This window comes from Miniopterus natalensis, chromosome 5 (assembly GCF_054644295.1).
Source record: "Miniopterus natalensis isolate mMinNat1 chromosome 5, mMinNat1.hap1, whole genome shotgun sequence".
NCBI classification, from domain to species: domain Eukaryota; kingdom Metazoa; phylum Chordata; class Mammalia; order Chiroptera; family Miniopteridae; genus Miniopterus; species Miniopterus natalensis.
The window spans coordinates 68,735,694-68,748,047 of record NC_142085.1 but is presented as its reverse complement, the minus strand read 5'-3'; the positions used below and the strand labels follow the sequence as shown (position 1 = coordinate 68,748,047).

Below are 12,354 nucleotides of genomic sequence, written 5' to 3'. Positions count from 1 at the left end.
TTATTCTCCATGTTTAAGAAGTATTGAAAACTATCAATTACTTTCAAATGAATAAGATTAGTTATTGTACATGTATAAGATGAGTTGATCAGAAAGTGGCCAGTGATTTAAAAAACATATTCATCTTCTGTTAAAATCATAGAAACATAATAAAGCAGAAAGTCTTGGTTCCACAATAAGTCTACAAGGCAACCTATACAAATAGATGTCAAGTCATTTTTGCTTGGTGTAGAACAACTTCTTGGAAATTAGGAAGTCCAGTTCTTCATTCTAATCTTAATTTCAACCCTTTAATTCCAATAATCTAGTTCACTGTGTGGGTTTAGAGAATTTATTGAAGTATTCTGGGCCTCAATTTCCTTATCTATAACAGGAGTTCTTGGATAGAGACTAAAATTCCTTCCAGCTAAAGATGCTAAACTCTTGGACTTTATAGTATTTTTGATGGCCTGAAACATTGCCTTGATTACTTTTTTTGTTTGGTGGAAGAATGTCAAATTTTTATATTAGATTTTTATGGGGGAAAATGTCTCTTAAATTAAGTATTATTGTGAGAACAACTGTAAAGTATCTGCTGACAGTACTGAGAATCAATGTACTTAAAGCAACTCAATGGAAGGTCACTGCTTCCTATCAAAGAAGTCATGGAGTAATGGAGTAGCTATTACTTCTGCCATGGTCAGGTGCATAAAAAATCATAATCAACTTTTTTATGTCCTCCAAATGACTTTCCTTATTATATAGTATTGTGCCTCAATTGGTAAAATGTTGCCTAAATATGGGTTAAAATAACAAAAACAAAAAAGCAGCCAATTTTCTACTTTAAAGGAAAAACAACACAATACAGCCTCTATAAAAGATAAAGATCATAATGCCTGCTGCTGTTTGATATTTAGAATAATTTATGTATGGGAATACATATAGAGAATACATTCTCTCATTTGTTAATGTCAATTCATATTTTAACCATTTTTATTGTTTAGAATGACATACAAATTATATATATTAAAAAATGGAGAACAAAAGAGCAAAGAATGAGTTCCCTGAGCTCATCTAATTCATAAAGCCTATCATAGTGGTCTTGGGTGTATCTTTAGAGAATGTTCTTTCCTGTAAGATGTCAGATTATATAATTATAGAGTCTTAGAAGTAGGTCATTTATTCCAAACACTTCAGTAACAATGACAAAAGATCATCTGAATGAACCTCTTTGTATATGCTGAGCAGTCTACTGATGCATAAAAACAGTGGATGAATGTTTTTAGAAGTCTGATGAGAGTCAACAAGCTAGAAATATGATGAAGTCATGATGCTTTTTGGAACACAGTTTTAAAAACTGTGTCCACTCAAGTTATATAGGATTTAGAATACAGTCTTTAGACTCTCTTAGAGAATTTCCAAATCCCTCTTTCGTGATAAAGCTCAATTAAGTAGCATATATAAAAACATAAACATGACATTTTTTGTCAACTTATTTGTTATTTTTTTTCTACATGAACAGATGTTTTTCAGTTCTTAAAATAAGTTTAAGAAATCGGCCATTTTGTGTTCCTGAGGAGCCCCAAAGGTAGAGAATTTGTGAATCATAACTTAAGGCTTAGGGTAAAACACAGGTTTTAGGAAATAAGATCACGAATGAAGTTTTAATGTATAATTTATATTGGTTGTTATCCTCGGTAAAATAATAAAATCATCCTTTTATATAACTGAGAAGTTTTATTAGGTTATACAGAAAAATTAGGTTATACATTTTTACAGGTTAAAAATTTTAGTTATGTCCTTTTAATTTCAACTCTTACTAATATGAATTGTAGATAATGTAATGGGAAGAAAATGTGAATATATAAGCCAACAACAAGCATGACACAGCAATTCCACTCCTAATTATCTACACAAGAGGAATAAAGGCATGGGTTCACAAAAGACTTGAGCAAGAATGTTTATAACAGTTTTTTTATATAATAGCCAATAATTGTAAAGATCTCAAGTGCCCTTTAACCAGGAGAATGGATAAACAAATTGTATTTCATTCAACTGATGAACTGTTACTCAGGAGTAGCAAAGAATGAACTAGTAATACATGTACCAATATGGATAAATCTCAGCAGCATTATATTTTCAGGAGAACAGACACAAAAAATTGCATACTGCGTGATTCCAGAAGAGATAAAACTAATGTAGGGTGATAGAAATCTGAATAGCATCTGCTTCTGGGAGATGATGATTGACTGGAAGTCAACAGAGAGGGAATTTCAGGAATAATAGAAACATTTTATATCTTTATTGGTATGGTGGGTCTATGAGTGTATATACATTTGTCAGAAGTTAAGGTCTGTCCAATTTACTGTATATATAGCTTACCTCAATAAATTATGAATGAGGGGAAAATTGAGTATATGAAACATTTTATCAGATATCCAAATTACTGGCAATACTAATCAAGTCAGAGATGACAGTAGTCTACAAACATTACTTACATTTTTGCACATCTTGTCCAGTTGAAGTGATGCAATTAAGTTTAAGCATAATTTTTGTTTTAGTCTAGCTGAAATATAAAATGAAGCATGTCTGATTGTTATATTTTCAGAACATGTTACAACTTTGGGAGATGTAAAAGAGTTGAAACAGAGGTTGGACTGTAACTTATAAATTAGAATTCTTTCATGAAGGTCCAGTATAAGTGGACACCTACATGGAAAATCAAATAGAGCCCATTGCTGGAACATCTGTCAGACCATATGCTTTGGCTTCAGGTTCCGTGTAGAAACTAAAATGCTAATGACTCCATCCATCATTACAGAGCTTGGTGGGCATTCGTCATTGGATTGGACAGAGAAATTTGACCGTGGAGTCATTGAAAGTAGGGAATTGTGTGGGTGGATTTGGTGGCCCCATTTGTTTCAGTGAATTGAAACGAAGCTGTTTAATGTGTGACTGGTAATCCTAAGTAGAGTGCCATCAAAGCTGTGGCAATAGGACCAGCCTGTCAGTAATCGCCGCAGGTGCTGGCACTGGGCCACCACAGTGGGCCTGCCAAAGCTGGAAAGTCTGCCATCGCTTTGCCTTGGTGAGCTTTGTCACGCCTAATGTAGTGTGATATGGCTAGTTTCTCAGCCAAAGGAAATGTCATTCCTTATGAAGCAATAGATAATTTAAGCGATGGATTGAGAGTAATAGTTGGAGAGCAAAATTAGTAAAATGAGATGCAAATGACTCTTCAAAACAACCAGAAAGAGGCTGACCTCTTGCAGTACCAGCTAGTGTCAGCTGAGGGCCAATGAAAATGGTTGGTCTGAATCTTCTGGACATGTAGTGTTTTATCTATCCAGGCAAATGCCATAGCCTTGTTCCTGTAGTACACATGAACACTGTCATGTATCAGTGGAGATTGAAGCATGATTTAAAAAAAATTAGTACAAAAATTTTAACAAGTGAAATACATCACTATACTAGTTCAACTTTTATCTAGTCAATTTTCACAGAGCTCTTTCTGATGCTCCCATGACTATTTATACTGTCATATGAAGTGCAAGAATGTTTGTAGTGTTTTTAATTTCCACAAGATTTTACTATCCCTGTTACTATTTCTTTTTGAAAATAAAACCTGGAAATTTTGCAGTTATTATAATGATGGAAACCTATTGGAATAAATTAATCTAAGTCTAGAAATATGTAATTTACAGTGGGGCAATTCATTGCAAATTAATTTAAGGGAAACATTTCAAAGCTAAATTAACTAAACATGCAATATGTGATTAGCTCACATTGGGTATCATGACAAAAATAAAGAAAGGATTAAGATATAGTAAAAACTGTCCTATCTAGGCTTGGTGAAAATTCTGATGTTTTCTAGATCATTGCCTTTAAGAGTGGCTGGCCCACATCTGAAATATTAGAGCAACAAAAGGTAGTATATAATTACTGGGACAGTGACTAAAATTGAAGAAACCATATCAGAATGGCTAAAGGGACATGGTATAAATAAACCTTGAGATTCGTGGGAGACTAGACTCATTTCTTAAAATCTTAGAGTGTTGGAAATATATGAGAGGGATTTAACTTGTTTTCTATAGAGACTAAAGTACAATAATAACTAACACTTTGAAGCTACATGATGAGAAAGATGAGCTGATTATAAGGAAGAACTTTATAACTGTAGGCCTGTTGAAACCTAGAATGAGCTACTCCAGGAGGGAGTAAAATTACAGCTAGTGGAAGTATCTAAGCCGAGTCTGGATAAGCCCTTGCTAAAGACATGGCATGAGGCAGAGTGCTTTTTAAAGACCTTTCAGCCTTGAGAGATGCTTCTATAACTGAATAAGAAAAGACTGTATAGTACCTAAGCACTGTACTATTTCGGAGTTGACAGAAAGCATCACAGACCGGTATGTGCGAAATATTTGATTGAGTCTCTGAAGGACATGTAGGACTTGAGTTAGCAAAGATTAGTAGGGCATAGTTACCTCTGCTTTAGTGTATGTTCTGTGGGTGGAATAGGAACTTCAGGAGGAAGATCTTATTGGAGTGGAAGGTCCAAATGGGAGGGAGAAGTAAATACAGCTTATGACGGGCTGGGACTAGGCCGTGATGCGGACACAGAGGCAGTGCAGACGTCACGTGCGGAGGGCCTTCGGTTGGACAGTGGTGGCGGAACTGGAAAATGTGCGTAGAGAAGGGGAGGGACAAATGAAAGAAGACAGTAGAGTGTTAGGCCTGCCTGGTACTAGTTGGCAGAATTTGGGAAGATGTGAGAGAGAAGCAAGAAAGTCAGTTTTCTTTCTAAATTTCCTCGAAAGTTGACTGTTTCGCAGCCGGTGCGTGAGCTTGGCTTCCCGTTGTCTCTTGGAGCTCATTTGTCTGCTGGACCCTTCGGTTCCCGTTCTCCTTTCCCACCGTCGTGAGCACACAGGCTGTCCGAAGTGGGAGCGGAGAATGGGGAGACAGTCCTGTTCCTTCTGGTTCTGTTTCGCCTCCATAAACGTTTACCAAGGCAGCTGAAGCCTGCGGCCCGACCGAACCTCTGGGTGGCCCGGGCCTCACCCAGGACGAGCGCCGCGGGAAGGCTCCTGGTGCCTCAGCCTTGGGCCCGCTGCGCCTGCGGCCCCCGGAACAGGCGCGAGGCGGAGAGGAGCGTTAGCCACGCCTGCTGTGCTGCCCTCACGTGGAAACTGGCCTAGGCTTCAACTGATAGATGAACACAGCCTGCTATGTAACCCTAATTTTCTCTGTGTATCAGTTAAGCGGCAGTGATTTTCCTCTGTTATATGCCGATTCACAATTAATCCTGCACCACTTAAGAGACCATGTTCTATCTGGTGGCTAATTGCTATCACTCTTGTCAGCCCTGCTTTTTCCCCAGGACATTTGGTTTGTTTAAGTTCATGGCATTTTTTCTTTTTTTATGGCTTCCTATAAAGAATATGGTCATTGGTCTTGAAGTAAAAATGACTGATCAATTATCATGGTTTATAATGCTTTTCTCTAGCTTTTGGCATTTGGGGTGTGGATACATGTAACAATGGGCATCAGAAAGTTGAAGCATATTTAATTCATGAGATTGTCACGTGTTCCTGAGGTCATTTTTGTTGGCTCTATGTGGCTTCCTACCATAAAGAGTTCAGTGCCTTAAAGATATAGTGCATTCTTTTCCTTCTTCAATAATTTATAAGCCCTCAGTTTATTGTCTACAGATTACATAATTGATTATAAATGAATAATGTGTGGAATATTCCTCATCTTTTTTATCTATCCCTGGAGCATACTGTAAAAGCCAGGCAGTCATAGAAACTCAAGGATTTCTTCGCATTGATATGTATAAATAGCAGTTTTCTGTGCAAAATAATGCACTCTCCTGCAGTTCCTAGAGCCACCCTTTCCGTGTGTTTTCAAGGTGTGTGCCACGCCAAGCACCATACAACTTTCCGTTGCGCTCCTGTGATCAGTATTGCCACATGGGGCTCTGGCAGCGGGCTGGGATTCTTCTTTATGAACAGAATTCTAATGTAAAACTTTAATATTTATAAAATCATTTATTATAAAATAAAACATAGGTATGGAAAATTACACAAAATAAAAGCTATGCTTCAATGAGTTTTTATAAGCTACACACCACACAGGTCAGGAAAGAGACTCGGGCAGCCCTCCAAGGGGCTCCTTCCAAGCTCTCCATCCCAGTCACAACTGACTCATCCCCCTACCCCTGCAGATAGCAATTATGAAAATAGCCCTTGCTTATTTTTTTCACTGTTCTTTTTCACTTACAAATATGTCTGTAGACACTGTAGATTATTAGTCATGTCTGTTTTTTAAAGACGGGTTAAAGTCTCTTTTAAGCTGTGAGTTTGTTCTCCATCCATTTCTTCTTCTCATAATTTGTCTATTGGGGAATCCAGCCCATTTAAGTTGTAGTTTTGCAGAGTGTGCATTTTATTGATTGTGTACAAATGTCCTCTTTAGTGCCTCATGTTCTTCTGAATTTCCTGCAAATTTGGCCACAAGCTCCAGAGTCAAGCCTACCCATTAGCAATGCAAGAGGTGGTGCTTGGTGTGACTCAGGCACAGACTACAGTTGCTATTCACAGGTTAGGTTTCTTCTACTTCAGGGAAGCCTCAGCTCTGCTGTTAAGACATTTCAACTCATTGAATCAAGTCTATTCGGATTATCAGTAATCTCCTTTATGGATAATTATCTTCACTTAATGTCAATTGTTCATGGACTTGAGTTGCATCTTCAAAATACCTTCACAGGATGTGTTTGGCTAATGGGACTATAGCCTAGCCAAGTTCATATATCAAAAGACCATCACAGTTATCAAATGTATTATTGGTTTAGATATTGTTTCCATTATTATCTTCATATTGCTGTTACCAGGATTTTCTGTTCTAGCTTTTGCACATATCACCTAATACTCTCAGCATCTCTGTTCAATGAGCAAGAAAAATTGCTGTTCCCATTTTCAGGAGAAGAGGTGGAGATTTGGGAAGTATACTGGTCCCCCATATTCACAGGTTTGCTTCCCGTGGTTTCAGTTACCCAAGATCACCTCAGGTTTGGAAATATTAAATGGAAAATTTTAGAAATAAACAATTCCTAAGTTCTAAATTGAGAGCCATTCTGAGTAGCATTATGAAATCTTGGACCAGCCTTCTCCATCCTGCCCAGGATGTGAATTATCCCCCTGCTCAGCAGATCCACACCGTATATGCTCCCCACCCATTAGTCTCTTGGTAAAGTCTTAGTTCCCAGATTGGCTTTTGTGGTATCGCAGTGCTTGTGTTCAAGTAGCCCTTATTTTACTTAATAATGTCCCCAAAGTGCAAGAGAAGTGATGCTTCAGATATGCCAAAGAGAAGACATAATGTAGTTCCTTTAAGTGAAAAGGCGAAAGCTCTGGACTTTATAAGGAAAGGGAAAAAAATCATGTGCTGAGGTTGCTGAGATTTATGCATGCTAAGACTCAATCTCCTGTCCGTGAAATTGTGAAGAAGGAACAAGAAATTCATTTCGGTTTTGCTGTCTCAACTTCAGCTGCAAAAGTTGTGAGCGCAAGGTGTGCTGAGTACTTTGTGAAGCTGGAAAAGGCGTTAAATTTGTGAAGGGAAGTTATGAACAGAAAGTGTGTTTTGGCCCTGCTGGTGTTCTCAGTGGTTGAGTGTCAGCCCAGGAACCAAGGAGTCAGGGTTCAATTCCAGTCGGGGCACATGCCCGGGTCGCGGGCTCGATCCCGGTGGGGGCGTGCAGGGGGCAGCCCATCAATGACTCTCTCATCATTGATGTTTCTCTCTCTCTCTCCCTCTCCCTTCCTCTCTCTCTAAAAACCCATAAAAATATATTTTAAAAGAAAAGTGTGTTTTGATTTATGGCAACAAGTTGCACCAGAAATCCCTGAGTCTGTAGGAAGACTTCAGCAAAGAGCTCCCTGGAAAGAGGGACATCGGGCCATTTACTGGAAGTAAGGGATGTTTACACAGATTCAGGAATAGATTTGGATTGAAAAATATAAAAATCATGGAGAAAGATACCACATTTACATAATTTTTATTACAGTATATTGTTATAATTGTTTGGTTTTACTGTTGTTGTTAATCTCCCACTGTGCCTAATTTATAAGTTAAATTTATTGTAGGTATGTATGTATAGGAAAAAGCATAGAATATACAGGGTTTGGTGCCACCTGCAGTTTTAGGCATCCGCTGGAGATCTTGAAACATACCCTCCTTGATTGGGTGGGGGGGCTACTGTAAGGAGAAATTGTGAAGCTAATAAATGGTCATTTTAGGACTAGAACCTAGGTGGCATCCCACCAGGCACGGTTCAGTCTGCTTACTCATGCTGTCTGTGTGATCCTCACAGATACTGGTCACCTCCTCCCAATACTGCAAAGAGAACTGTGCCTCTTAGGTGAAAACTTATTTTCTAGTTTAATAGCTGACTTTATTTTTTGTTACACTTATGATCCTAACACTAGTAATTTGCCATCCCAGCACATTTTTATCCTGTTTGATATCAGAATTATAATAATTGCCACTGTTTTCTTTTTCTATATCAGATATCATTCACCTTGTTCAGTCCTTTCCTTGCCAAATAATAAATACTTTGGTGAACTTACTATTATCAGTTTAGTGTGATGATTCCTAGAGGAACAGCATTTTCTTATTCATTGCTTAATCTTTTTAAATAAATATAATTTCTAGCAGATGTAAATAAGTGCTTTCTTCTAAATAATAACATAATGTTTCGAAACCTTTAAGTCTGCCATCATTCCCTTACATGTGTCTAAAATGCTTCAATTTAACTGTTCAAAAATGGTGATGATGATAGCTGTGTTATCCCAGTGATAGAGAAAAAAACTCATGTGGCAGACAAGCCCTGGTCAGGAACTTCAGGCCCTTGGGATTAATATGGCTGGATTGTTATATGATTCACCTCAATCTCAATTATAGTGTCCAAATTTACTTTGGGATTCATTTTGGAAAAAAATGACAAGTCCTGACACATCATATGCCATCTTCCTAATGCTGTTAAACAGGAATCAAATACCAATCATAGGAAAACAGTCTCTTTCCAGTCTCTCCTGGTCTAAGAGGATGAAAGAGTTACATATAATTATGTGCTCAGGAAAAGCAGTGAAAAATAACTAAAACAATAAATGTGATTTTATTTTTTTCTTCAAGTAAATAGAGTGAAATAACCTCTGGAAGTGTTCTAAATGTAACATTACTTCATTTAAAATTGAATTGTATTTATTTCTCAAGCTTTGAAAAGAGATGAAATAAACTGTACCAAATTCTAATTGTACCACATTAACTTTATGATTTCAAGCTGAAAGTAATAGAAAACAAAATGTGTACTGTCACTTAACGGGAAGTCCAGAAAGAAGGGGGCTCTAGGACTTGTTGACAACATTTAATACACTTTATCAAGAACCTGACTCTGTCTTTCTCCTTGACCTGCCCTCCTTAGCGTTTTAGGCAAGACATTGAGACAAGGAGAAGGACCCACTGTGTCTTCTCTAGAAGTGAGGAAACCTATCTGAAAATGACTTGGCCTATTCCTATCATATCTCATTGGCCAGAATCAGGGTTCACACCCATTTTTAGACCTGTCCCTGTTAATGGGAATAAGACCACTTGATTGTTTTCAGTCAAAGTGTCTAGGGCTATAATATCTTGATGCATAGCCTTAGGGATCTTGTTAAAATGCAGAATTTGATTCAGTGACCTGTTGACTTTGCCTTTGTAATAATCTGACGGTATCCTGATGCTACTGGTCTGTAGACCACACTGTAAGTGCCAAGGGGGTTGGTTGATCCCCTCGTTATTATAGATGTTGGAAATTAACTAATATTACCATAAAACTACTTTATCCCAGGAATTGAACTATTCAGGTGAACACTGCATACATCCTGCATGATGAAGCTTACCTGGTTTAACAGAGTTGATAATACTTAGGGATTCCAATGACTTGATAGGGTTATTTTGTAAGTGAGAAGTCTCAGCAACCTATACTGTAGTCAAATAAGAAAGCATGACAAGGACCTGGGGAAGAGGAATGGGGAAAAAAAACAGAGTGATAGGTTATAATCTTTGGATTATGTAATTTTTGTGCCTGCTCAACTAAATGATAGCCTGTAGTAAGGCAAAGACCTATTCCCTTGGATTAAAAAATAAAAAGTTATTATTTTTTACTTCTGAAATGTACATGCCATCAATTGCTATATTTAAGTGTAATGCATTCCTCGAAGTTGAGTAAATAAAACAATGTCTAATGTGGTAGGTTATATGTTCTCATTGGTACAATGCATTGATTAAGGCTCAACAACCAATTTGTTGGGCTGGACATATGATACCAATAAAAACAGCAGCTTTGGTTCAGTTTAGAAGAAATACTGCTGGATTTTGTGTCATCAAACCTGGTAAAAGTTTGTGGGGCTACATAGACATTTTCCTACTAATTTAGCAACAAGAATAATTTATCACAGATATTGGTTGCTAAGATGCTTTAGATTTATGGAAATGTTAAGAACCTGCTTTTTTAAAGATTGGTTTCTGTTTGCAGAGACGAAATGGAGAAGATATACCAGTGGCCCAGACTAAGAACATCAATCACAGAAGATTTGCTGCTTCCTTTAGATTGCAAGAAGTGACCAAAACTGACCAGGATTTGTATCGCTGCGTAACTCAGTCAGAACTAGGTTCTGGTGTGTCCAATTTTGCTCAACTTATTGTGAGAGGTAAAGTAAAATTGTTTTCATTGCATGAAATTACAGGGTTTTATTAGACCAAAAGCAATATTATAAATATTTGGATCAATTTTAAAACCTCCTTCTCTTCATCTCAACTTACTATAAAATTATATTGTTATGGAATTTCTGATAATGTCTTAAGGTAAAATTAAGACTGTAGTTGTATAGTTTGTCAAACAAGTTTTCAACCAGTGTTTTCTTTTCATTGAATGGAGTCTCCTTTAAAATGCTTTAATAGGGCTAGCCATATAAAACACTTTATTTCATATTGCCATTATCTGGTTTGCATTTTAACATTAGATTCATATCTCCTTTTTAAAACAGTTAACGCAGATATTACATCTACTCTTCAAAACATTGTGGCAGTGAGATCAAGCTCAAAGTTTCTATCCCCACGTAGACCTATGAATTTTACCGGTGTCAGAACCCAGGGGTGGATGCTCATTAATTCTGCCCCCTATAGAATCTTAGAGAGTTAGACTTGCTAAGAGGTCCTCATTAATATTCTTGAAAACCAAGGTGGCTGGAGGAATTCTGAGAGATTATGATAAATGAGTACATGTCTGAAGTGAATGCTGGAAAAATAAGTACAAGTACATAGTGTGTTATCACATTTATTCAAAATTTACTGAGTCTATTTTATTCCATACACTGTTCTGCGTTGTAGAGATACAAGTGTAAATAACATACAAAGTTATTCACTCAATGGAGCTTACCATTGAGGCACGTCAGGCACACTATATAGAAAGATACTGAAATTTTAGTGTTGTGGTATGTGTTATGAAGAAAAAAACACATAAAATGGTAGGACTTTATATTTTAGTTAAGGAGATCCGGAGGTGACGACTGAGCTGAAATCTTAAACAAATGAGTATTTCTGTCACTTGAAACTTGAGGAAATGCAGCTTTGTTCAGTAGACTTTCAAGCATCAATCAATCATGACACAAATGAAAATAATTATAAATTATTTAAGTCCCTTCAAGTAGAAGTCTGCCAGATCCTAACAAAAACATCTTAACTGGACTGAGATTTGTCAGAGACATCAGGGAGGGCCTTTGTAAGTAAGTTTTCTTTGAAATAGAATCTGCGTGTTGAGAAAAGCTGCTCAAGTAAGAGATGTGGACGTGGGGACATGGGAAAGAGAATGAAGCGCCATCAGAGAGCAAGGCACGCGGCACAGCCCAGGCTCCAAGGAGAGCATGAGATACATCTATATTCAAGTTGATGTATTTTATAATACCCGACGTCAAGTGTCTTTACATATATTATTTCATTTTAAGATTTACTTGATTTTAATACTTTAACCTTTAATACTTTTAGAAGGAAAATAATGAAGTTCAGGCTATTTCATAGCTGCCCAGAGCCACAGTGAGCTAATCGTGGACTGTGCCAAAGTTAACCCCGTGTTTCTCGACTCCTCATGCTGGCCACGTGCTTTTCCTCCGCAGCTTTGTCGCACACTAACGTTACTAAATAATGCTTTTAGCCTCTTATAATGCTTTTGCTTTGGCAGACTCTATAGCTCATCAATAAAGAAGTTTATCGTTATAGATGGATCTGACTCTATTTTCAGTGAAACTTCTCTCCTGTTTCCAGAGTCAGCTCAAG

General features: G+C 37.3%; 1 protein-coding gene across 2 annotated transcripts in view; it reads left to right on the top strand.

Moving 5' to 3' along the window:
• PTPRK (protein tyrosine phosphatase receptor type K) overlaps window positions 1–12,354 on the top strand; it is a 434,061-nt gene that overhangs the window by 231,893 nt on the left and 189,814 nt on the right. For both annotated transcript variants that reach the window (XM_087817607.1, XM_087817606.1), the window contains exon 6: window positions 10,559–10,733. In XM_087817607.1, the coding sequence (XP_087673733.1) occupies window positions 10,559–10,733 (175 nt within the window). The remainder of the gene's footprint in view (window positions 1–10,558; window positions 10,734–12,354) is intronic.